The sequence below is a fragment of the Urocitellus parryii genome, chromosome 6, assembly GCF_045843805.1.
Source record: "Urocitellus parryii isolate mUroPar1 chromosome 6, mUroPar1.hap1, whole genome shotgun sequence".
In the NCBI taxonomy this organism is placed as follows: Eukaryota; Metazoa; Chordata; class Mammalia; order Rodentia; family Sciuridae; genus Urocitellus; species Urocitellus parryii.
Window position 1 is genome coordinate 192588641 of NC_135536.1, and position 26101 is coordinate 192614741.

Here is a 26101-nt window from a genome sequence, read left to right on the forward strand (position 1 = left end):
TTCTTTCTTTCTTTTTTCAGTACTGGGGGTGGAATCCAGGGCCTCGAGCATGGCTAGGAGAGTGCTCTGCCACTTAGCCACATCCCTACCCTTTGCAGAAACTTTATTTTGAAACAGGGTCTTGCTAAGTTGCTGAGGCTAGCTTCCGACTTCAATCCTCCCGCCTTGGCCTTCCAAGGCAATGGGACTATGGGGTGTGCCAGTGCCCCGCTGGGTTTTAATTTTTGTATATAAGGTGGAGGCTCCCACGTCTGACCCTCTTGTTCACTTCTCTAGGGGTAGCTTTCACCCAGCAGGCATCAAGGTCATCAAGTCCAACTTGTTTCTGAGCAGCATCGGGCACCAGAGGCAGAGGACTGACAATCAGCTGCCGTCTGAGGGGCAGGGTCGCCCCAGTGTTACGGATGGCAGAGGGAAGGAAGGCTGGGAACTGGATGCATGCAGTCCAGAGATCCCACTGTGGAAACAGTCACCACAGGCGATCTTGGCCTCAAAGGCACTTCCACTAAGAAAGAACCTTTGTCTATATACAATGACATCATCAGCTCTTGTTTTTCAAAATATCTCCTAATCTCTGGCCTTTTTGCAGCAGAGACCTGGAAAAGCTCAGAAAAGGTCGTGACAGATCTTTTCTCTTTAAATAAATGAGAGATGAGGCAATTCAGTTTAGCTCCTAATGTATAAAAATAACTCATGATGTTAACTCCAAATCAGGCAAAATTCCTTATCACAAATTTTCAATATGTTACCAGGATATGAGATAAAAGTAAACACCAGAGAGCTAAGCGGCTTTCAGAATAGACCTTAGATAAGAACACACTGTGCCAGGCACGGTGGCATATGCCTGTGATCCCAGAAGTTGAAAGGATGAGGCAGGAGGACCATAAGTTCAAGGCCAGCCTCAGCAACTTAGCAAGGCCCTAAGCAACTTAAGACCTTGCCTCAAAATAATAATAATTTTAAAAAGGGCTGGGGATGTGGCTCAGTGGTTTAGTAACTGTGGGTTTAATCCCTGGTAACCCTCCACAAAAAAAAAAAAAAAAAAAAAAAAAAAAAAAAAACCCTCATTGCCACCAGATTTGTTTTTGTTTTTGATTCTAGGGATGGAACCCAGAACCACACATATGCCAGGCAAGTGCTCTACCACTGAGTTACAACCCCTCCCTTTTTATTTGGAGACAGGGTCTCACTAAGTTGCCCAGGTTGGCCTGGAACTTGTGATCCTCCTGCCTTGACTTCTCAAGTAGCCAGAATTATAGGCAACTTCCAGTACAGGCACCCAGCTGCCATAGATTTTTTGAAAGGTCTTACGGCATGCTCTATGATAATTTTCTAATAAAACTATACAAGTTTTTGCCAAAATAAATGGAAAAAAAAAAGGTATAGGAGCTGGTCCAGAGTCTTACAGCTAGCTGAGGGCATCGACAGGACTTGAACCCAGGTCAGCTTGACTTCAAAACCTGGGTTGGGGCTGGATGTAAGGCTCAGTGGTAGAGCACTGGCTTAGAATGTGTGACACCCCCTAGTTCTGTCCCCAGCAACAAAGGGAAGAAAATGGGCTCTCTCTACTACAGAATACCATATTATTCCAACGTATGAACTCTGACATCTTATGATTCGTCTTTAATTTCTCAGATCCTATCAACCAGGGCAGTAATACCAGTGAATGTTTGAAAACGATCTATAGTTTTCAAAGTAGCTTTACACAACAGCACCTGCAGGTGGGTCGCCTGTGGCTATGAAAACGAGGGCCTTGTGCAACAGCTGGGAAGCAGGAGAGGAGGGCCTCTTGATCACTTTTTTTTTTTTGCTCCCAGGATGGAACCCAAGGCCTCAGGCATGCAAAGCCAGCACTCTGCCATTGAGCCTGCACCCCGGTCCTGTCTGTTGCTTCTGTCTCCAACAATGCTTCCCAAGTGCTGATCCCTCAACTGACCGCTGCGCCACAGCCTGGAGAACACACAAAAAGCCAAGAGGGGCCAGCACAGCGACACACCTATCACCCCAGCTACTCAGGTCCAGACAGGAGGACTGCAAGTTCAAAGCCAGCCTGGGCAACTTGGCAAGATGCTGTCTCAAGATTAAGTTTTGGGGATAAAGTTTTAAAGATAAAGAGCTGGGGCGATGGTTGGCTGAGAGAGTGCTTGCCTAGTACATGTGAGCCCCTGGGTTCATTCCCCCGAAACCCCTCCTGCCCCCACTACAAAAAAAAAAAGAAAATAATAAAGTTTGAAACCCACTGCAAACCAACTGAATCAGAGACTGAGGTAGGACCTGAAAATGTCACATTGAATACGCACCCTCAGTGATGCTAACAAGTTGAGCCCAGAAACCATCAACTAACAGTTCAGAAGACTGGATTCTCCTAGTCACTCCTGGTCCTGATATATTCCTGTGGCCCAGAATGGCTTGTCAGTGCACAAAGATGGAGCACCACAGCAGGTGAGCCAACTACCCAGAGAACAAGCCACTGTAAAGTAGGTAGCTGCGTGGAAATGTCTGAAACTTTTTTTTTTTTTTTTTTTTAATTCTGAGACAGGGTCTCACTAAGTTGCTTAGGGTCTCACTAAATTGCTGAGGCTGACCTTGAACTTGCAATCCCCCTGTCTCAGCTTGCCAAGCTGCTGGGAAAACAGGCATGTGCCATTGCACCTGGCTGAAATGTTTTTTTGGTTTTTTTTTTTGATGCTGGGGATGAACCCAGGCCCTGGAGCATGCTAGGTCTGGTGAGCCATGCCCCAGTCCACTTCTGACAATTTGTTCCTGGGACTGTTGGTTCTATGATACCCACTTACTTGGTCAAGACAATAGAGACGGCATCGTTGAGAATACTTTCTCCAAACACCAGCATGTTGAGCACGGGGTCCACATGCAGAGCATTGAAAATGGCAATAGTGGCCACGGGGTCAACAGCAGATATTAGGGAGCCAAATGCGAAACTGGAAGAAGAGAGAAGGAAATCTTGAACACGATGTGCTTGGTCCACAGAGCAAAGCGTCCAGTCAGTGCCTGTTTCACACAATGTGAGGTGCACCAGCCGGAATACTGACAGGAGCTGGTGTTGGCCCACTGTATCTGCTGACTGGCCTTGCAGGTGGAGCAAGTCAGGCCCATTCCAGAAGGAGCTGCTAGGAATGGTCCGGTGTCCCCAGCAGCACTGTGACTTTATTTTGTCCAATGCTGGATGGAAGACTTTTGCCTACAAACACCACACACCAACCAGCCCTCCCAGTCAGAGCAGCTGGAGCCCAGTGGTTCACAACCTGCTGGACCTGACCTCTGCCCCATGCCATTAGGTGGTCTTAGTGCCACCTGTGACCAACGCCAGTCTTCAGATTGCAATATCTAAGAAAGTGCCAAGCTGGGCATGGTGGCACATGCCTGTAATTCTAGAGGCTCGGGAAGCCAAGGCAGGAGGACTGCGAGTTCAAGGCCAGCCTCAGCAACCTAGCGAGGCCCTAAGCAACTCAGTGAGACCGTCTCTAAATAAAATATAAAAAGAGCTGGGATGTGGCTCAGTGGTCAGTGCACCTGGGTTGGATCCGTAGCACAAAAACCAAGAAAGAAAGAAAAAAGCCAGGGCGACTCCAGGGGGTGGCTTGGGTGGCAGACACCAACACTGTGCTGGCTCCCAGCCAGGCCTTGGGACTCACAGACAGTGCCCAGGATGACGGAATTGCCTCCACCAAGTCACCGGGTCACCACTTGAACTGTTCCAGCCACTGAGGATTATCACAAAAGCAAGCTACCTGTGGCACACACTGGGCCCCAGCCCTGTCCCAGGCACCCTGCACACAGCTCCTCAGCACCCACGCAGAGGGTGTGGAGACAGCCCGGCTGCTGCCTGGTTACAGAGGCCCGACGGCGGACGGGGTGAGGGGCTCACCCAGTCAGTCAGCTAACGAGGAGCAGGATCAGACTCGAACACAGACTAACTAGCTCCCTCCTGCTCCACCCACCTAGGTGACTATGGCACTAGCCAGAGACTCGGCCAAATTTAGAAAATGGCAATGTGTGACACAGGAAGTGAATGGGATGATGCGAGAACCAGTAGCCTGGCAGAGAGAGAGAGGTGTGAGAGCCCATCTGATTGAGGGGGCAGGGAAGGCCTCTCTGAAGAGCAGGAGCCTGTGTACGCAAGCACCTACGTGACAAGCAGCAGCGGGCAGGCCGGGTGACGGGGGCAGAGGTGACATCGAGTAGCCCAAGGTGGGAGCAAGCCTGGCAGGGGGAAAGCAGAGGAAGGTGCACATGGCAGGGTGGGTGGCCAGGGCAGGAGACCTAGAAGCTTGTGAGGGAGTCAGCCCAGGTCCCCTGGGGTCCTGCGGGCCCCAGGGAGTCGGGATGATTTACTGATGGCCCTTGGCTCCTCCTGGGTGTGTGCACTGGCCTACAGTGCTTCAGTCCCCTCCCTGCTGCGACAGTCACTTTCTCTCGACAATACAGAAAGCCTGGGGGGGGGGGGGTCTGGCCCTGCAGCAGAGTGGTAAGCCAGACTGTCACCAAGCTTGCAATCTGGGAGAGAAAGGAGCAACACTCAGCTTGGGGCAGAGAGTGCACTCCATGGACTGCCATCACCAAGCAGCCCCGAGAAGACTGCCCACGGGGTCCCAGCTGGCTGCCCTGCTCATCACTCTCCCCCCAGTCACTCTCTCTCTGGCCCTGGGGTTTCCACGGCAGCACCCTGTGGAGTGTGAATCCAGGCAGGAGAGCCTGCAGCGCACCCTGAGGACAGACCCCAGAGAGCAGTCCCTGCTCAGGCTCAGCTCTGACTCCACCCGACCTGCATGTAGGCTGCCTGTCACCTTTGCTGTCGCCAGAATCCATGAAGGGCACAGCTCTGACACCTGTGCAAGGAAGGCAGGCAGGGCACGGAGGGGCGTGAAGAAAAGAGACTCCCAACCACCTGCGAGTGGGAGGCCCAGGCTGCAGCCTGCACAGCAGCCCAGCCTGGCCTTCGCTCTCACCCGGCCCCAGCAACATGGCAGGGAGCGTGGGTGCCAGCTGGGGGCTGGGTGGGGCTGCGTGCTGCACCCACACCTGTCTTGGTGACAGCCACACCTCCTTCTCCCCACTCCTGTCACCACGCGGCTCTAGACATGTCACGGGGCCCAAGCTTGGACAATGAGAATATCACTGGAGGTCTGCGGTGCAGCCCTTTTGGCAGGGATGCTGACAAGAGGTGATGTGAGCCTGGAGCCATTGCCCTGGCACCCAGGGCAAGCTCACCAAGGAGCAGGCCAACCTGGGGGGGGGGAGTCTGGGCTAAGGTGCAGTGACAGACAGGCAAGACTCCCACATGGTGGTCCCCATAGGGTGTCATGCTAGATGCCATCACCTTGGGGACACTTCGGTCCTGTAAACTTCTTCCTCAACAAACTTCTTCATCTGTTTTTTCTTTTACCTAAACCAGTTTGCGCTAGCTTGAGCTGCACAGTCGCTCTGGCATCCTGAGGCAGACAGCGAGGATCCACAGGGGCACTGGTGAGGGGCAGCAACAGGCCCCAGTCTTCAAAGGCCAGGAGCTACAAGTTCAACTTAAAAAAATGGGTCTTCTTTATTTTAATCACCTCAAAAGTTAGCAACATCAACAAAATGCAAAGAAAACTGTGGGAGGCCATCCTCGCACATCCTGGTGTCCAGAGCTTTCCCCACCCTTCTCGGGTCGGAGGGCTTGTCTGTGTGGAGGCGTGCCTGGCCACAGCCCCTGAAGACCCAATCGTCTCACCGGACCTTGGACACTTAATCTTCATTGGATGGGATTTTCCCCAGAATTTTTTGTTCCCCAATAAAAGTCCACTCCCTGGCGTGGACTCCTCTCTCTCGCTGGCCTCTTCATAAACCTTGATATCGTAATAGGCAGCTGGAGGCTGGGGGTACGGGAGGGAAGCCGCCCTGGGCTGGTTTAAAGGTAATTAGAGTCTGTCTCTAATTCAGACTCCCTTTGGATTTCCCACGAAGCCGAACCTTCACCTGAAAAGCCGGTGTCCGGGCTAAAGAAAACAGCCTGGGGTGGTGGGAAACCCGGGGTTTTATTTAGGGTGCGCTCTCTGTCCAGCAGAAACATCATTGAACCACCACCTGTGCCACGGGGTCATCTTGTGTTTTCTGCCCTGCACAGGCTGCTTCAGGTGACCTGTGGGTCTCACTGTGGCCTACGTGTGCTTTTGGGAAAATGGCCTGCTGTCAACAACATCAACAACAAAAGCCTGGACCACTCCAGTCAGGTGCGGTGGCACACACCTGCCCTCCCAGCACCTTGGGAAGGTCAAGGAGGTAAAGCCAGCCTCAGCAACTCAGCGAGGCCCTGAACAACTTAGGGAGACCCTGTCCCAAAATCAAAAAAAAAAGGGCTGGGGATGTGGCCCAGGGTAAAGTCCTCAGGTTCAACTCCCAGTACCCAAAATAAAGACAAAAACTGGACCATTCTCTGTAAACACCTAGAAACTACAAATCTAGCCAGTTTTTAAAATAATTTTAACCCGTGCTGTGCATTGGAGAGCGTTTGCTTTGTGTACATGAGGCCCTGGGTTCAATCTCAGCACCAAAACAAAAACTTCAAACATCTAGTCATTGTGGGCCACATGTCCACTGGCCCACATTATGTGGAGGAGCTGAGAAGCACTGCAGCCCTCAGACATGTGTCTCCAGTGGCCACCGTCCCACCCCCACCACACCTGACACCTGCCCTCTGCCCGGGGCTGGGTGGGTCTGCTCCTACCGTTTGGCTGTAGGCGACTCTCTCCCCTCCCCAACCCCAACACCCCAACCATGGCTTCAATTCAATTTCACAAAAGTGACTCCGGCAGCATCGTCTCTAGCCAGTTGCCCCCAAATCTTGTCGAAGGTCTGAATGAGGACACCTGCCCTCATGTCAGTGGGGTGCGACCAGGGACCAGATGGGCTTTACTCTGCCTCCTAAGGAACAGGAGTGTGACTCCGGCTACTTCTTCATGTATCAAGACTTTCCCACAACAAGAGCTCCAATACTCATGTCTCAGGAGGGTGCGGGGGGCAGGGGGGACAGTGGAGGTGGAAAGGGGATGGGACCCGTCATCAGAGGCACATTTCTCATGAAAAGGGTTCTGAATTTTAGTCCCAAGGTACTAGGTTGCTGCTACAGTCTGGAAGCTCTAGCCGCGCGTATTAAGGACCTGGGACTGAGTCCTTAAGCCAAACCCAGCAAGCCACAAGGCCAGACCAGGAACCGAGGTGAGGGGGACACACCCCCAGCTGCACTGAGCGTGGAGCTTTGCTAGTCTGACCTCCTGGACCCAGCTGCCAGGGCTCACTCTTCTTTTTCTTTGAGATGGGGTCTGTGCCCTCACGCTCGCATGCCTGGCTCAGCCTCCTGAGTGACCGTACTACAGGCATGTGCCACCATACCCGGGCTGCTGCTTGCTAAGTGACTGAGATGATTTCTGGATAGGCTCCTAGGTAGCAGTTCACTGTGTAGTGTTCCCGGGGGCAGCTGCAGAGTGACAGGGACCCATGACAGGCCTACCTCAACCACCCCTCCTTCCTAATCTATCAAGAAGGCAGCCTTTCATCATGGCTACCGAAAAGACAGATTCGTTGAAAATAATTCTTAATAATGATAAAAGGACAGCAGTGCAGCATGTGGGCAGGGGTGGGGTGGGGTGGGGGGATGGGCGGACAGTGAACCGACCAGAGCTGGGCACCCAGAGCCGAGGCTAGACGAATGTTTCCACCAGCAGTGCTCTGACTAGATACCCTCAAAAGGGATCTTCACTATAATTTTGATTCACCTCAGAGACACAAATTAATTCAGAATAGATTCTGAAGCAGAGACCATCAGCAAGTGGGGAGGGAGAGAGGAAAGAGAGAAGTACCACACCCAGGAAGCAATGTGCAGAAAATTCCCAGCCTGAGCAGCAGTCACATGGAGCTACAGTGTGAAGGATTTACCTGTCTGTCATGTTGAGTTTAGAGATGACGTCAGCCTGTAAAATAAAACACACAAACACACAGACACAAAAAACCCCTGGAGAACAGCCAAGAAGACTAAAATGTCCATTAGTGCTTTGTTACCAACTAATAAGGACATTCATCTTCAGTCCCCAAACCAATTGAAAAATAAAGAAAACTAAGTTTCAGATACAGTGTGCATCCATCACAGTGTGCTTCAATCAGACCACAGAAGTATGGACACAGGGTACATTTTCCAAGCCCAATTAACTGCATGCAGTTTTCTTCTCTATAGTTTATTCCTCTTTGATACTAGAAGCTGAGCAACGAAGAAAGTGGCAAGGCAGACAGATTTATTCTGGTGCCCTTGAGGCAGCACTAAAGGTGAGGATCAGGTGGAAGGGGCTTTGGCTACCAAGAGAAGAAAACCCCACCACACCAAGCACAACCTGCCAGCAAGTCAGTGCCTGAACCTCAACTTAAGTTCTCAGCACCAGGGCAGGCAAACCTGACAATAAAGAAACAGAACTGGGGGCATGCATGGATGCACACCGTGTTAACCTACAGGAACCTGGTCTCAATTAATGCAAATTAACCAAAGTACAGAACACCCAACTGATGCCACTGTGAAGTGGCTCAGAATGGTGGAAAATCCAGAGCACAAAATTCTACAGGTGGACTGTTTAGAATTGAGCGAACGGATTCAGAATCATATTTGACTTAAAATGTAAATTTTTATTAAAAAACAACATTCAACACCAATTCTACCTATCAGACAACATAACTGATAACTGTTAGCAAATGAAAATCTTGATGGTATATACTCTGCTTCATTTTTAGATGTTTCAGTTTAAGACAACATTAGTTTGCAAATCAGATCAATACTTGAAAGATAATAGGAGAGATTCACTCAAGTCCAGCCTCTTGGGGGACCCTTGGAAACGTCCCCACGCTACTGCCACATCTCCTGTGAGTTGGGATCTCCTCTAAAAATTGCAATCCCTGCCCAGGAGGTGCCCACCCTGCCCCCGACACAAGCTCCTGAATCTTCAAAGGCTTCCAAAGATGTTTTTCTTACCTGACCCAGAAAATAGATTCCTCCACCTACTACAAAAGCAGAGATCGCTGTACCAAAAACAGCAAACAGAGTGATGGAACCAATATTCTGAAAGAAGTTACCCTGTGTGAAAGAGCAGAGAGCAGAGAAACGGTCAGAGGGCTGGCTGCCGGGGAGGGTGGCCCTTTCTGGAGCTCCACTCTCAGGGCACCATCGCCTGCCCTGCATGGCAGGCTGGGAACCAGGGTCCTCCATACCCACGTCGGCATCCCCATGCCGTTCATGTCTCCCTGTGCCCCCCTCCTTGAATCACCTCTCACCCAGACCCCAGCTTCTTACAGCCCTCCCCAGCACTCTCTGAGCACTTCCAGAACGATCTCTGCCAAAGACAATCTGATGGTGCTGCCCGCACCCGACTCCCTCTGCTCCAGATGCAAATCCCAACCCCTGGTAAAGTCTCCGACCCCATCTGGCACCATGCTGTCCTTTGTTCTCTGGGTTCTGGTCACATGGAGGTCCTGCTACCTCTCATCACCCTAAGACCTCAGTGCACCTCCACTCCTCCTGAGCGAAGCCTTCCCTGTGCCTCAGCCAGCTCCCAGCTGGGCTCCCAGTCTATGTTCTGGGTGCACAATGGCCCTCTCCTGGTGGTACTGACCTGGCTGCAGTTTTATAGTTATTTATGTAACTATTTGATGTCTGACTTCCTCATAAGGCTCTGTGCTCAATGGGGACAATGACATTCGCTTTGCACACACAGTGACTGACATATTGCCTATCAGATGTCACTTGGTATTGAAGGAACCAACTGTGTTCCATGTCTGATCAAGCAAGTCCAAAATGCATATAATTATAATTTTAATTTAAGAAAAGGTGCACTACTAGGCTGGGGATATAGCTCAGTTGGTAGAGGCTTACTCGCATGCACAGGCCCTGGGTTCGATCCCCAGCCACACACACACACACACACACACACACACACACACACACGCAGTACACTCTTATAAAGAATGCCAAGATAACAGGTTTTTTTACTGTCCAGTTCTCTTCAATAATTTTGTCTCACTATTGGTATCATCTCAAATATGACAGATAAAATATATTTACATCTATCTTTCCCAACATTCAAGAGAAAATATTTCATCCCAAGTAGCAAAGTGACATCTTTCCAATCTCCACAGGATGAAGGGATGGGCTGTGGAATGGAATCCTATGGACCGACCCGGGGACCACTGCCCGGGGCCTGATGACTCTCACTCCTGGTGTGGAGAAGATGTCCTCTTTTTTTTTTTTTAGAGAGAGAGAGAATTGTTTTAATATTTATTTTTCAGTTTTCGGTGGACACAACATCTTCATTTTATTTTTATGTGGTGCTGAGGATCGAACCTAGTGCCCCACACTTGCCAGGTGAGTGCACTACCGCTTGAGCCACATCCCCAGCCCCAAAGATGCCCTCTTTTGCTCAGAAACTGTCACACCATGGACACCAGGAGCTGCTATGTCAAAGTCACTCTAAGAGTGTCCTCAGCTTGATGCTGATAGACCACTGAGCCCCTCTCTTTGAGGAAGCTGCTTGGCAACTCCGTTCTGGCTGCCCACACGGCTCACTGGGTCTGGGTTTGGCAAATCGGTCTCGGGTACACAAAGAGTTTTAAAACAGCTCAGTGAAAACACAATGTTGAGTTCTGTTTCTAAACAAAGGACTTTTATCTGTGAGTCTTTATAAATGGCTGGGGATGTAGCTCAGTTGGTAGAGTGCTCGCCTCATATGCACAGGCCCAGGGTTCAACCTACACACACACACACACACACACAAAAAGAGTATTAATCACTCCTGCTCTGTTCACAGGGATCTAATTCTGATATGATTTTATAATTGGTTAATATTAATCTAGATATTAAAATTATCCTAATTCAAGCTACTCTGCCAGAAGAACTTCCCTATGCTACACAGCAAATTTATCTATTTCTCTGACATAATTAACATTATGTGACATTTACAATTTAAAGAAACAGTAGGGGCTGGTGTGTAACTCAGTGGTGGGGGTGGGGTGCCTGCCTAGAACACATGAGGCATTGGGTTCAGTTCTCAGCACTGCATAAAAATAAACAAATAAAACAAAACAAAGGTATTGTGCCTATCTACCAAAAAAAAACAAACAAAAAAAAAAAACAAAACCAGTAGCTGCTTACTTCACACACTGCTGCTGACAGTCTTCCTGAAATGTGTATTCTAAGTCAAATTTAAATTAGCAAATGCAGCAATATTAAAATAAAACATTCAAAGTCAACTTCCTATCTTCTCAGGGGGAAAGTGGAAGTGGACAAGTCTCTGAATTGATATTTCCTGCTCACATCAGACTGTCCCATCCATCCATCCATCCCTCCCTCCCTCCCTCCCTCCCTCCCTTCCTTCCTTCCTTCTTTTTTTTTCCTCTTGGTATCAGGGATTAAACCCAGGAATACTTAACCACGGAGTCACATCCTAGCATTTTTTATTCTTTATTTCGAGAAAGGTCTCACTAAGTTGCCTATGGCCTTGCAAAGTGGCGGAGGCTGGCGTTGATTTGATCCTCCAAACCATCTCCCTCAAGTCAGTGTGAACACTGGGACCAGCCACAGAAAACAGACATACTATAAAATCAAGTAAATAAAAAACAGGAATGTTTTTCTAAAAAACTATTATTTTCCTCAAATTTTAAACAAGCCTGTCTCCTCTCCCTCAAAAAAACTAGAAAATAAAAATTGTACATACTCTAATATTCAAAATGTCATGTTTTAAATTCAAAACGAGACCAATTTCTTCAGCATTTAATATATATATTTTGTTGTAGATGGACAAATACCTTTACTTTGTTTTTATTTACTTTTCTGTGGTACCAAGGATGGAACCCAGGGCCCTGCACGTGCTAGGCAAGTGTTCTACCACTGAACCATAACCTCAGCCCCTCCTCAGCATTATTTTTTTAAAAGTATTTTTTAATTGTTGATGGACATTCATTTATTTATTTATATGTGGTACTGAGGATTGAACCCAGTGCCTAAGATGCTAGGCAAGCAGGCACTGAGCTATAGCCCCAACCCTCTTCAGCAGTATTTTGAAATATTTTCATAATCTGCTTGTCCACTTCCACTTTCCCCCTGAGAAGATAGGAAGTTGACTTTTTAAGATTTGTTTACAAAATGAAGGAGTGAAGAGATGTTGAATTTGATTTCTTTTTGCTTGTTTTTTTAAAAAATGATTATCTAATGTTAACAATATCTGAGGGGCTGGGGATGTGGCTCAAGTGGTAGCGTGCTCGGCTGGCATGCGTGTGGCACGGGTTCGATCCTCAGCACCACATACCAACAAAGATGTTGTGTCCGCCAAAAACTTAAAAAAATAAATAAATAAATATTAAAATTCTCTCTCTCTCTTTTTTTTTTAAATAATAATAATGTCTGAAGACTTGGGAGTATTTTTTACACTACCTTTTAATTTTTTCTTTGGATGAATGCGATTTTAAAAATTTCTGAACGGAATGTCTTAGGATATATTAGGTGGAAAATTCAAGATTTTATATATACGATATGTGATATGATATATATATATTTTTTTATCACTCGAAACTCTCTTAATAAATCTAACTCTTTTTTTTTTTTTTTTAGAGAGGGGGGGGGAGAGAGAACTTCCCAACATTTATTCTTTAGTTCTCGGCAGACACAACATCCCCGTTTGTATGTGGTGCTGAGGATCAAACCTGGGCCGCACGCATGCCAGGCGAGCGTGCTACCGCTTGAGCCACATCCCCAGCCCCATAAATCTAACTCTTAAGGGGCTGGGGCTCAGTGGTAGAGTGCCCGCCTTGCCATGTGAGGCACTGGGTTCGATCCTCAGCAACACATAAAAAACTAAATAAAGATATTGTGTCCAGGGCTGGGGATGCGGCTCAAGCGGCAGCGCGCTCACCTGGCATGCGTGTGGCCGGGGTTCGATCCTCAGCACCACATACCAACAAAGATGTTGTGTCCGCCGAGAACTAAAAAATAAATATTAAAAAAAAAAAAAGATATTGTGTCCATCTACAACTAAAAAAAAAGTTTAAAAAATATCTTTAAGTTTAATAAGTCATTATTATTCCTGGTAATGACATAAATATCATTAATATGAGGAAATAACATTATCAATATCAAGAAGCAGCAGCAGTCTACTTAATGTGGGGGCAGTAATTCGCCCACATCCTTTCATGGAATGTACATCTCAAACACACAATGGAAGAGGGTTTTGGGTTTGGGGATGGGGGTTGTTTTAATTCCTATCTCCTAACAAGAAACCTGTAGGGGGCAGCACAAGAGCAGAGCTGCATCTCTGGCTCCCTCCTCTCCCCCAGGTTGGTCTAGCTAGCCCTGGTCCGTCCAGCCTTCAGTTTGTTATCACATTCACAAAATACCTACTGCATTACAAATACCTCAAGCTGAATCAACTTATTTTAAAACTTAAATACCTTTATATTTAAGGAAAACTCAAAGGAAGAAAAATCTAGCCCTACACAGATTTTTAAAAAGAGGACAAGAAAGTGTTGCACCAGGCATCAGAGGGCGGACAGCAGCAAGGCCAGGACAAGCAGAGCCCCGGCAGGGGTGGTCTCCAAACACAGAATGGGCAGGATGCGCAGCTGGAAGCCAAGGGGAAGGACAGGCCTCCAGCCAGTCAGGAGAGGGACCAGGGAGAGGGAGGGAGTGGGGTAAGGGACTTGTCAACTGGGGGTGGAGGCCCACAGACGGGCACTAAGAGGAGAGGCAGGAAAGATGGGCCTGAGAAAGGAAAAAGGTCCCACAAGGTGAAAAGCCACAGGCCTGGGCACATGTTCCTCATCCCAGGACACAGTCTGGCCTCATAACATGTGTTAGTCTGTGTCTAACAAGAGGAATCCAAAGTAACTGTCCGGGCTGGGGTTGTGGCTCAGTGGCAGAGCGCTTGCCTTGCACATGGGAGGCACTGGGTTTGATCCTCAGCACCACATAAAATAAACAAAATAAAGATGTATACTTTTATATAAATACAAGTATATAAAATAACTGTCCATGTGCCTCTTAAAATCACTTTGGAACACGCCTATAATCCCAGCGGCTTGGGAGGCTGAGGCAAGAGGATCACAAGTTCAAAGCCAGACTCACGAATTTAGCAAGGCCCTGTCTGACCATCTTCCTGGGCAAAGTACCCCCGTGGAAACACTAGCTCAACAGGCCACTCTACCTGAAACTTCAGAGCAGCCAATTAAGATCACGTCTGCTCTTTTCTGGCTTCCCTGGGGCAACTACAGGGTCAGGGAGCCACCACTGCTAAAATTAACCCCCAAGCTCTTTTGAAGACGCACCTGAGGATATTGTTATGTCAGCTGAACATGCACAACAGAGCCGGATTTTATTCTTTTGCTACTCACAATAAAACAATCTCTTCCAGGGGCTGGGGATGTGGCTCAGCGGTAGCGCGCTCGCCTGGCATGCGTGCGGCCCGGGTTCGATCCTCAGCACCACATACCAACAAAGATGTTGTGTCCGCCGAGAACTAAAAATAAATATTAAAAAAATTCTCTCTCTCTCTCTCTCTCTCCCCTCTCTCACTCTCTCTTTAAAAAAAAAAAAAAAAAAAAAAACAATCTCTTCCAATATCAGTATCAGAGAAGGTTGAGTCTCCACAATTGTCACTGAGCGTTGGGATTCAATATTTATCCAACTAGCAGTTGTTTTTGAAGAATGTTTAGAAGAACAAGGGGTAATTTTATAGCTATAATTTTCCTTAAATTTTGTTACAATTGTTAGAACAAAGCAAGAGTCATCTTTCCACTTGAGAGAAGAGGAATCTGAAAGAGAGGCCATGTAAGTCGCCTATGATCTCTCAGTTACTGAGTGACAGAGCTAGGATTCAAGCCCAGGCAAAAGAAATCACAATGCACTACAGATCTAGGGAGCCTGGATGGGTGCTAATACAGAGGTAAAATAGCCATTGGTATATTATAAGCACCTGATAAAGGTTAGGTATATGACAACACTGTGATATACGTATTACACATATAGCCATTTAAATCTCACCATACCTATATAGTAGGAATTACTATTTTCTTTTTTTTTTTTAAGATATTTTTTAGTTGTTAATGGATCTTTATTTGTTTTTTAAATATTTGGATATGGTGCTGAGAATCGAACCCAGTGCCTCATGCATGCTAGGAAAACACTTTACCACTGAGCCACAACCCCAGCCCCACTATTTTCTCTTGATAGCTGAAAATACCAAGAGTCAGGAAGTTGAATGGCTTTGTTAAGGTAACAGTCAGCAAGTGGCAGAGCTGTCCTGTGAAATCACATCTTTTACTCTTCTGTTAACCCCAAGATTTTTAGGAACTGGTCCCAGAGAGACAAGTTGCGTCCAGATACCAGCAGCTAACGCAGGTCAGGTCTCACCTTGTGCAAGGAGTATCCAGACTCAAAGATGATAGGCGGCAGCAGGAGGAGGAAAAACATATTAGGTCGAAACATTTCTTCTTCCTAAAAATATAAAAAGAGATTTGTATAACCAAGAAATCCATTCTTCTCCCAGGGTCTGGCAGAGGGGAGATGTCTGAGGTTCGAGTGTCTCCCTGATACTAAAACCAAGCTGAAGGAGAGACCGAAAGTAAATTAGTCATCTGCATTCTCAAATGTAGGACAAGCAATTGTAAAGGGTGACCAGCAAAAGAAACAGCACAATGAACTGCTGCTACCAAACACTTACTGGTGTGCTAAGCTTACTCCTTGGAAGGAAGGAAAATTAATTTTAATATACACAATTTAAATTCAGATAGAAAGCTTTCAAAATCGAGTGCACAAACTGGGACCTTGGGAACAGGGCGGCGGTGGGCCTGAGAAGCCTGCTCGGGAGGGCCAGACTGCAACATGGCGGCAGCTCGGCCTCCTCCCACCACAAGCACCTGCTCTATTCCTGTGTCACACTGGGTGCCTGGGAGGTGGCTGTGACACAAGCCCCTTGCCAGGCTTCCAGTCTTGAATATGAAGTGCTATGGCTCCAGGATCCGTGTCTGCTGGGAGATGAGGTCGTAAGAATTCCATCTCTGCATTAATCTGCCTAATTTTATTGGGATTTAGGGAAAAACAATAAACCCCAAATGGCTGCATGCAGTCCCCAGGCTACTCAATACTGCAAAACCAGCCTCCCTCCCTCTGAATGTTTCCATGTCACGATCCTGACAGTTGATTTCTTGTCAAAATCCTAAGTCAAAAGAATGACTAACTGTATTCTTACAAATGTAGCTGCTATCATAAAGACTAAAATAGCATTCAAAAAAGGCTCAAAATAGAAGCAAATGAGGACTCTGAAATGCCCTACTGAGTCTGAAAATAACCCCTCTGCAGCGTGGCGACTCCTCCAGGCACACACAAAAGAAACGGGCTGAGCGCTGCCTTCGTGGTGGCCGCTAGGATCTGCGCAGTCAGGCCCTGGCAGCTCCTTCGGAGGTTCAAAACCTACACCCCGGGACAAAGGAGCGCGCCTTCAGGGAGCCCGCACAGCTCCCCTGCCTGCCCCCCACGGCCCCCAGGCTGCTCTCAGTGGGAAACAGGCTGGTGTAAGGACAGGCCAGAGGTAAGGGGAGAACTGAGAAGGGTTCCCGCCCTGAGGGAGGGCCCAAGTGCAGCCAAACTGCAGGAGCCAGGAAAGGACAGGCACAGAAGGCCACAGGAAGACAGAGGCAGAGACAGAGCTCACAGCCACAAGCCACGGGGTGCCTGGGGCCCAGACTGTGAGGGACAAACCTGTAGCTCAAGCCACCCCTGTGGTGGGGAATGGGGACACGAACACCCCTCCTCAGACGGCCAGGCTCCTTCCACAATTTCTCCCTGGAAATGGTCTGAGGTGGTTTCGGGTGCCATCGAGCAATGGTGTCAAATCTACTCCCCCACGGACAGAAGTCAGCCCCTTGCCATTCTTTTCCAACCTCAAAAGTTTGGCCCCAACGTTTGGCATCGCCATGGCGACAGTCTCACTCCACTGGGCTGCCCCCTGGACAGAGGGAGCAGGCCTGAGCCCAGGCGTCAGCAGGCACCTGTCCTACTTCACTTTTACCCCATTTATTTACAAAACAGCACTAGGGGCTGGGGTGCAGTTCAGCCACAGAGGACAGGCTGCGCTTGAGTGAGGCCCTGGGTTGCATCCCTAGCACCAAACCAAAACAAAAACCCACCTAATGTTAGCTTGTGTCCTTCCAAATAACTGTGAAAGGAGCTGGGGGTGATAAGGAGCTCCGGGTGGCTCTCTCCTAGCAGGCAGGAGGCCCTGGGTTCCATCCCCGGCACTGCCATAAAATAAGTTGGATACACTTAGAGCTGCTCACCAGAGCAGCAGAATTAAAGTAGCCAAAAGGTGGAAAGAACCGGACTCCACCCCCAGAGGAAGGGGTAACAGAAGTGAGGGTTATTCAGCCATAGAAAGGAATGAATTTCTGAGAGATGCAAGCACATGAATGCACCCTGGACGCACCATGTTAACGAAAATAAGCCAGATACGGAAGGGCAGATGTTGCATGACCACATGAATACAGGGCACACAGGCTACGGGGAGGGGGACAGAGATGTGGCTTCGAGAAGACAGTTTTTGTTTGGAATGATGAAAAAGTTGTCAAAATACATAGGGGGATGGGCATACAACACTGTGAATGTATTTAATGTCACAGAATTATCTGCTAAAAAATGGCTAAAATATAAATTTTATGCATGTTGTACCATGAAACATTTTTTTAAACTGCCAAAAATATACATAAGTTAAAAAGTAAGCTGATATCAACAAAAATATCGGCCAAGGGTGTAGCCCAGTGATAGAGAATTTGCCCAGCATACATGAGGCTCTGGATTTAAAAAAAAGGAAAATATTAAGCATGTGATAATACAGGCAGAAAGCAGCAGATTCAGCAGGACAGTTTACAAACAGGACTCTGTGGAAGGAAACCATCAGGCTCCTTCACCGTTCTTCTCGCACAATGCTCCCTGTGCATCCGGTTTCCAGAAGGCTGTCCGGCTTCCAACTCAGCTCTCCACAGATGCCGGCTCCTCCAGGACGCCGCCCCACCTGTCCAGCCTAGAACCTTCCCACACACTTTCTACTCAATAAGGATGCTCAAGTTTAAGTTGAAATTCAAGTTTCAGCTGGTCCTTGTACTTCAAATGATGCCTATACCCTAATAACCACCTGTAAACACGAGGGGATGTACATCAGCGAACTGAAGAACCAGGAATAGTGGAGAGAATACTGAATATACAGGGCTCAGGGTCTGAACCAAGACTCAGTTCAGCCACTTCCTCTCTAGCCCTGCCAGCGCTGGCCATGACCCAACCTCCTTCATGTGTAAGGAGGTGGCAATGATAATGACTGGTCACTGGCTTGTCAAGCGGCTGTTTCAAGGACCACAGGAGCTGAAGTGTATCAAGTGCTCTAAGCTCCACAGTGCTGGACAAGTACCCTTCATCACCTCATCACCCTCAGCTGGCAGAGTGCGAGTAGAACGCTCCCTGTTCAGGCTTAATGCTGAGTAGTCTTCCCCATGAAGTCAGTTAGTGTAGGATTATCAAAAGGCAAGTAACAACAAACTGACAGCCAGACGGTGCGAGATTTATGCATTTTCTAAAAATTCAGGTGTAAAGGAATCAACCTGAATCTTACAAAAAAATGAATAGGGAGCTGGGACTGAAGCTCACTGGTAGAGCACTATCCAGCACAAGACCCTGGATTTGGTCCCCATGCCAAAAAAAAAAAAAAAAAAAAGTTCATGGAACAATATAAATAACTTCAGTGACAATCCAGTTCATAAGAAAACTAGAATAAGCATTAATGATACTAAAAACAACCAGAAACTGTGATCATATTACAAAAAGAACAGTTAGGCAAACTTACCTTCCAATTTGCCAGTTTTTTAAACTCTATAATTTTTATAACTGCTCCCATGAGGATACCTAGAAGAGAGAAAGTAAAGTTTAACATAAATTTAAATTTAGACAGGAGAAAGACTACTCAGGCTTATAATTCTAGAGAAACTGAATATTATTCATTGTGTCTCTAAATGGTTTTCATGGAGCTCAGCAAGTTTTATATCTGAAAAAATAAGAATAAAAACTTGGCTGGCCATGGTGTTGTACACCTGTGATCCCAGTGACTCGGGAGGCTGAGATAGGAGGATCACAAGTTCAAGGTCAGTCCAGGCAACTTGGTGATATTGTGCCTCAAAATAAAAAATAAAAAGGGCTGGGGATATATAACTCAGTGGTAAAGCACCCCTGGGTTTAACCCCCACAAGCGCCCATGCACACAAAAGAGAGGAAATTAGTCTATCATTATATGAGTCACTCGAGTTCCTCACTTGCATCGCAGATAAACTAAGAAGTCTACAGGAATCTGGGGGAAGAAATTTTTGCACAAGGTACTCTGCCTGGCATGGAAGATGCAATACCTGTCATTCTTCTACATACACCCACTCTATTTTTCCTTTTTTGTTGTTGTTTTTGTTTTTAGAAGCATAGAGATTTACTCAGGGAAGCTGAGACACATTCAAGAGAGAATGTAGGCCATCTCAAGAGTGAGAATGTGGGCTGGGTTGTGGCTCAGTGGTAGGGCGCTCACCTAGCATACATGAGGCCCTGGGTTCGATCTTCAGCACCACATAAAAATAAAATAAAGATACTGTGTCCATCTAAAACTAAAAAAAAATAAATATTAAAAAAAAGAGTGAGAAGCTGCCCATATGCCCATTTTCAAGGTAAAAATGGCGAAACCTTGTAAGACAAGTTTGTCCTAGCATTAAAAAAACAAAAACAAAAACAAAAAAAACCCAAGATCACTTTCTCACAGACTCCGATGGCAGCTCTATGTTGACTATTTAGAGATGAACTCAAATGCTGAAAATAACCCAAAGTAAAAAGTTCTGTGAAATTCCTGGAATAAAAGAGATCATCTAAGTACAGCGTGTTTCTATAAAACTGACAGGCGCGTTAATCTCTCCTAAAGCACCTACCAAAAATAATCCTCAAAGGTGCACCTTGGGTTCATGTTTTTATTGCTGGATTACTCACTAGATAAACAATTCTTAACCCCACTGCTCCATCTGAATCATCACAGGAGCCTTGTGTAAAACAAAAGGAGTCCAAGCTCATGGCAGAGTGCCTGCCTAGCATGCGAGAAGCCTGGGTTCCACCCCCAGTCCCAGGGGGAAAAAGATACTTAGGCAGAACTCCAGGCCTCACGCCCACACTCTGGTGAGGGTGACACCAGGAAGGTCTGCAAACCATGGCCCTGGCGGCACTCTGAGGAAGACACAGAGGAAGGAGCTTCCCCAGCACTAACAGAAGGCTAAGCAGGGACACCTCACTGGGTGGGGGAACAATACCAGAACACAGACAGACGTTTATCAAGAAAAGGATCCTGGGGCTGGAGATGTGGCTCAGCGGTAGCGCGCTCGCCTGGCATGCGTGCGGCCCGGGTTCGATACTCAGCACCACATACCAACAAAGATGTTGTGTCCGCCGAGAACTAAAAAATAAATATTAAAAATTCTCTCTCTCTCTCTCTCTCTCTCTCTCTCTCTCTCTCTCTCCTCTCTCACTCTCTCTTTAAAAAAAAAAAAAAAAAAGAAAAGGATCCTTATTGGCTACAGTGGCACATGCCTATAATGCCAGCTTCTCAGGAGGCTGAGGCAGGAGGATGGCAAGTTTGAGGCTAGACAGGGTCAGACCCTGTCTCAAAATAAAAACAAAAAGCTGGGAATGTAAACTCAGTGGCAGAGCACTGCTGGGCTAACTCTCCACTACCCAAAAAAAGAAAGGAAAAAAAAAAGAATCTAAAGTTGGGCACAGTGCTCACACTGTTATTTGGGAAATCGAGGCAGGTGAATCCTAAGTTTGAGGCCAGCCTCAGCAACTTAGTGAGACCTGTTTCAAAATAATACATAGAAAAGATCGTGGGGCTGGGCGCGGTGGCGCACGGCTGTGATCCCAATGGCTTAGGAGGCTGAGACAACAGAATTGTCTCAGCAACTGTGAGGCACTAAGCAACTCAGTGAGACAAAAAATAAACAAAATACAAAAAAGGGCTGGGGATCTGGCTCAGGGGTGGAGTGCCCCTGAGTTCAATCTCCAGCACCAAAACCAGAAAAGGCTGTGGGGGGAGCTCAGTGTTAAAGCACCCTGGGAACAAGCCCCAGTACCAAAGCCCAAACCAAACCAAACCAAATGAACAAGACAAAGAAAAGGACCCTCCCTGGCATAACGGCGTGTGTGTCCTCATGTGCACGTGCGGGGGGTGAAGACAGGGGGTACGTTCATTGTAATTTCAGAAACTTCTACACTATTTGAGTTGCTATGCAGTAGAAGACTAATGATAGGGGGTGGGGACATTGACCAGTGGCAGAGCGCTTACAGGGCACGTGTGAGGCCCGGGGCCACCCTCAGCACAGAACACAGCTCTAAAGGGAGTCAGTGACACAGCAGCCTGCACTCCCCGCCAGAGTGGCCAGGCAGCAGCCCAGAGGCTCTTTCTTCTTACGTTTTCAAGCAGTAAACCATTTATTTCCGGGTGTTTTAAAACACGTCGTTATGACTACCACATAAATCGTTATAAGCAGCCCCCTCTGTCATATCCCACCCCAGCTTAGTTCATCTTCTAATGCAAGATAAAGCCATCTCGTAAGTCCTGGGGACTGTACCACCACCCCCTGTGCTCTCTCAGACATATGCCTATATACATCTATGCGTGTGTGTGTGTGTGTGTGTGTGTGTGTGTGTATTTAAAGGACTGAGGATGTAGTTCAGTGGTAGAGCCCTTGCTTACCATGCAAGTCTTGAATTCAATCCCCAGTACCACACCCCCCGCCAAAAAAAAAAAAAGAGAAACAGACAGACAGAAGTGCTATAGAGCTCCAGGAGACCAGAAATTGCAGAGAATGATGGTAGAAGAACTTACATTGTCTATATTTAAGCACACAGAACCCATACATTCATGTACAGAAACAGCACACCTGAGTACACTGATATAAAATGTATGGTACTGCATCATGTTGCTACTTGGATCATCACATATAGAGCCACTTCATTCCTTTTAACTGCTCTATGGAGTAGCATAAAAATGCCACAGTATAAATAGATATTCCATATTTGGCCACACATAAATGGCCAAAAAACATGTGTCAAGATGCTCAATATCATAAGTCACACCCACGAGGATGGCTATACTGAAACAGTAAAAAATAACAACATTGGCAAGATTAGAGGCACTGAAACCCTCACATATGACTGATGGAAACAGAAAACTGCTAGGGAAGAGAGTTTGGCAATTCCTCAAAAACTTAAGTAGAGCTACCGAATGACCCAGCCATTCTCCCTAAGAGAAATGAAAACATATGTTCATATAAAACCTCGTACATGGAGGACTGGGGTTGGGGCTCTGCCGTAGAGCGCTCGCCTCGCACGTGCGAGACCTTGGGTTTGAGCCTCAGCACCACATAAAAATAAATAAGTGAAATAAAGGTATTGTGTTAAAAAGTAAATATTAAAAAAAAAAAAGCTCGTACATGGATGTTCATGACCGAATTATCTTAATATTCAGAAGGTGGGAAACCCCCACATCCATCTACTAATAAAAGGTCAGACAGAAAGTGGTGTGTCCACACAAGGGAATGTCACTCAGTGGCAGAAGGGAAGGGCGTACTGACAGGCGCTGCAGTAGGGAGGGATCTTGAAGATGTAAGTGAAAGAAGTCAGAAACCAAAGGCCCCACGTTTTACTGTTCCATTTACAAGAAATATCCAGAGCAGGCAACAGAAATCCTTGCCTGGGCCTGGGGAGGAGGGTTTTGGGGATGATAGCTAAAGGGTACATGGAGCTCCTTCTTGGGGTGATAAAAATGTTCTAAAACTGACTGTGGGGATGGTTGCACAACTCAATGAATATACTAAAAACTACGGAAATGTATGTTTAAACCAGGCAAATTGTGTTATATAAATGTATCTCAATAAAGCTGCTGCAGGTGTGGGGGCTGTGTCTCAGAGGTAGAGTGCTTACCTAGCATGAGCAAGGCCCTGAGCTTGACAGTTTGTTGACAAGTATTGAAGAAAAAAAAAATCACAGATTATATAATTGCACTGACATGAAATGTCCAAGCAGGGCATGGTGGCACATGCCCATAACCTCAGCAACACAGGAAGCTCAGGCAAGATCCCATGTTCAAGGCCAGCCCCAGTAACTTAGTGAGACCCTCAGCAACTTAGATGTAGCTCAGTGATAAAGTGCCTTGGATTCAATCCCCAGTAACAAAGGTGGTAAAAAAATAAAACAAGGGAAAAGTCCAGTACAGGTCAGCTCATGGAGCCAGAGGGCAGATTAGTGGTTTCTAGGGACTGTAAGAAGGGGATGTGGGCATGGGGTTTCTTTTTGGGGTGATGAAAATGTTCTAGAATAGAGGGGACAGCTGCAAAACCCTGTGAATATACTGAAAAGCACTGGATTGTACATTTTGAAGTGACAAAGTTTACGTACAACATGTGAATAGTACTTCATTTGTCTCCAACTGCTGCTGTCAACGAGGGTGCTGCAATGAACAAGCTTTTCCTTCCCTACAACTGTTCTGGCCACTTTGTCTGAAAGAGTGTCCCTAAGGCAGATCCCAAGACTAAGAAGGGCTAGATTATAAAACACAAGCACTTTTATCTCTGAAACTGTTGCCAAATTATCCTCCAAAGTGGCTGTGCCAACTTACACCTCTGCATGACAGACTCCACGTCTTCACCGGGGTGGATATGAATAACCAGCAGACACTGACACTTCTGCCAACATGATGGGCAAGAATTACACTCCAATGTTTTAATTTGTATTGCATTCAGCAATGATTCCTGATGACCATGGAAGCTGAACATGGTTCCAGATTTCATTTTTAAAGCTAGTATTTTTCTGCTCTACTGAAATTTCAACTTTTTTTTCCCCTTCTAGGTGCATGCCAAATTTTAATAACAATTAATGCTTTCCTAGGTGCACACAAAGCAGTTCCACCTGAGAAGTCACTCTACTGCCTGTGCCTGTGTCTATATTGTTGCCTATGAGGGGCTGGGAAACTTTACAAAATATAATGTGAATATATTTTGTGAGTATATTTTATGAATAACAAAAGCTGATCATCAGAGAAATCCTTTTGAGATGGATCCCAGGACTAAATTACAGTGCAGTATTAAGTCGGCAAACTTCTACTTTACGTCTTGAGGCTGAGGTTCAAAGTTAACTCAACCTAGTCTACAGAGAGAATATACCCTGATACAGTTTTATATATTCCTATCAGTAAGTATAATTTAAGCGTGCATGGCTACAGATTTTTATTACTTTATGCAAGTGCTACTGTACTAATTGTTTCCAATGTTTGTTGCTGTTGTTTTTTGAGAGGGGTCTCGCTGTGTTGCCCACACTGGCTTCAAACTCCTGGACTCAAGGGAACTTCCTGAGCACTGGAACTACAGGTGCACGCCATCATGCCTGGCTTCTATTTGTTTCTGTAGTACTGGGGACTGATCCCAGGGGCATTGTGCCTCCAAGTTACATTCCCAGTACTTTTTTTTTTCCCCTTACATCTTATTTTGAGGCACAGTCTCACTAAGTTGCTGAGGCTGGCCTGGAACTTGTGATCCTCCTGCCTCAGCCTCCCAAGTTGCAAGGATTACAGGTTGGTTGTTATGCGATGGGGTCTTGTTATGTTGTCCAGGTCCGTCTCCAACTCTGGGCTCAGTGACGCTCCTACCTCAACCTCCTGAGTTGCTGGGACTACAGCAACATAGCCACTGAGCCCGATTCTCTAATATATTTTAAAATATATGCACACAAAACCAGAAATTATAAAAGAGTGAGATTAAAAATAAACAGAAACCCAAGTTCTCACATTTTCTTTTTGGCTCTTCATGCCCACATCTCATCAGGACAGCATAGACTCAATCAAAGCACAGAAGCAGCTAATGGTTACTTGTTGAGCTCCTTCTCCCAGGATCTGTCACTTTAAATTAGTTTTAATCCTCAAGAGATGCTGTAGGGAGCAAAGCTCAGAGTTTAAGTAGCTCATCTGAAGGCTCACGGCCAGCAAGCCTCACCAGTCTGCTGGCTCTGAGTATATTCTACCTCCACAAGATGCGAAGACAGGCAGACTGGCTGCCGCCCATCCACATGGCCACTATGAACTGCATGGCCACTAAGAACTGCGACAGCGACTCTCTTCCCCAGATTGCACTGCTGGGCTACGATTACCACTGTAAAACATGAGTATCCCTGGTCATGAAGGCCACAGAAAAAATACTGAAAATGCATTAATAATCAGGTTGCCCAACAGTATGCACAGCATGGTCCTAGTTCTTAAAATATACACACATCTATTTATTTGCTCTGTGCTAAAAATACACAAGCACACCCACATCCACACTGTGCAGGTGCCATGCTTATATGTAAAGCCCATTTTTTAGCTCATTCTCACAACTAGACTACAAGGGAATAAACCATATAACAAAAAAATCATGATAATTTGTTATAGCTTGGAGGTGAGGTGTCTCCCAAAAACTCACGTGAGACAGGGCAAGAGGGTTCAGAGGAGAAATGTTTGGGTCGTGACAGCCTTAACCCAATCAAAGGATCAATCTCCTGATGGGATTAACTGAGTGGTGACGGGAGGCAGGTGCAGGTGTGGTGTGGCTAGAGGAGGGGAGGCCTGTGGGGAGCGGGTGGCTTTGGGGTCTATATTTGTATTTGGCAAGTGGAGTCTCTCTCTGCTTTCTGACCCCAGCGAGCTGCTTCCCTCTGCCACACTCTCCCACTGTGATGTTCAGCCTCACATTGAGCCCCGGGGAATAGAGCCAGCTGCCCATGGACTGAGACCTCTAAAACCATGGGCCCCCAAGCAAGCTTTTCCTTCCCTACAATTGTTCTGGTCCTATCTTTTAGTCACAGCAATAAAAAAGCTGATTAAAACAATAATATTAATATTAATTATTTTTATTTGATTATTTGGTACAAAACAAAAAAGGTACAAAGGAGTATATAAAGGTACACAGTGAAGACATGAGTCTCCCTCCCTCCTCC

The 26101-nt window shown here is 46.7% G+C and overlaps 1 protein-coding gene across 1 annotated transcript in view; it reads right to left on the minus strand.

The window, feature by feature from the left end:
* Slc9a8 (solute carrier family 9 member A8) overlaps window positions 1-26101 on the minus strand; it is a 75883-nt gene that overhangs the window by 26943 nt on the left and 22839 nt on the right. The window contains exons 4-8 of the mRNA XM_026390943.2: window positions 18906-18964; window positions 15428-15511; window positions 9008-9109; window positions 7930-7964; window positions 2796-2939 (exon numbers count right to left, since the gene is read on the minus strand). Coding sequence (XP_026246728.1) covers window positions 2796-2939; window positions 7930-7964; window positions 9008-9109; window positions 15428-15511; window positions 18906-18964 — 424 coding nt within the window. The remainder of the gene's footprint in view (window positions 1-2795; window positions 2940-7929; window positions 7965-9007; window positions 9110-15427; window positions 15512-18905; window positions 18965-26101) is intronic.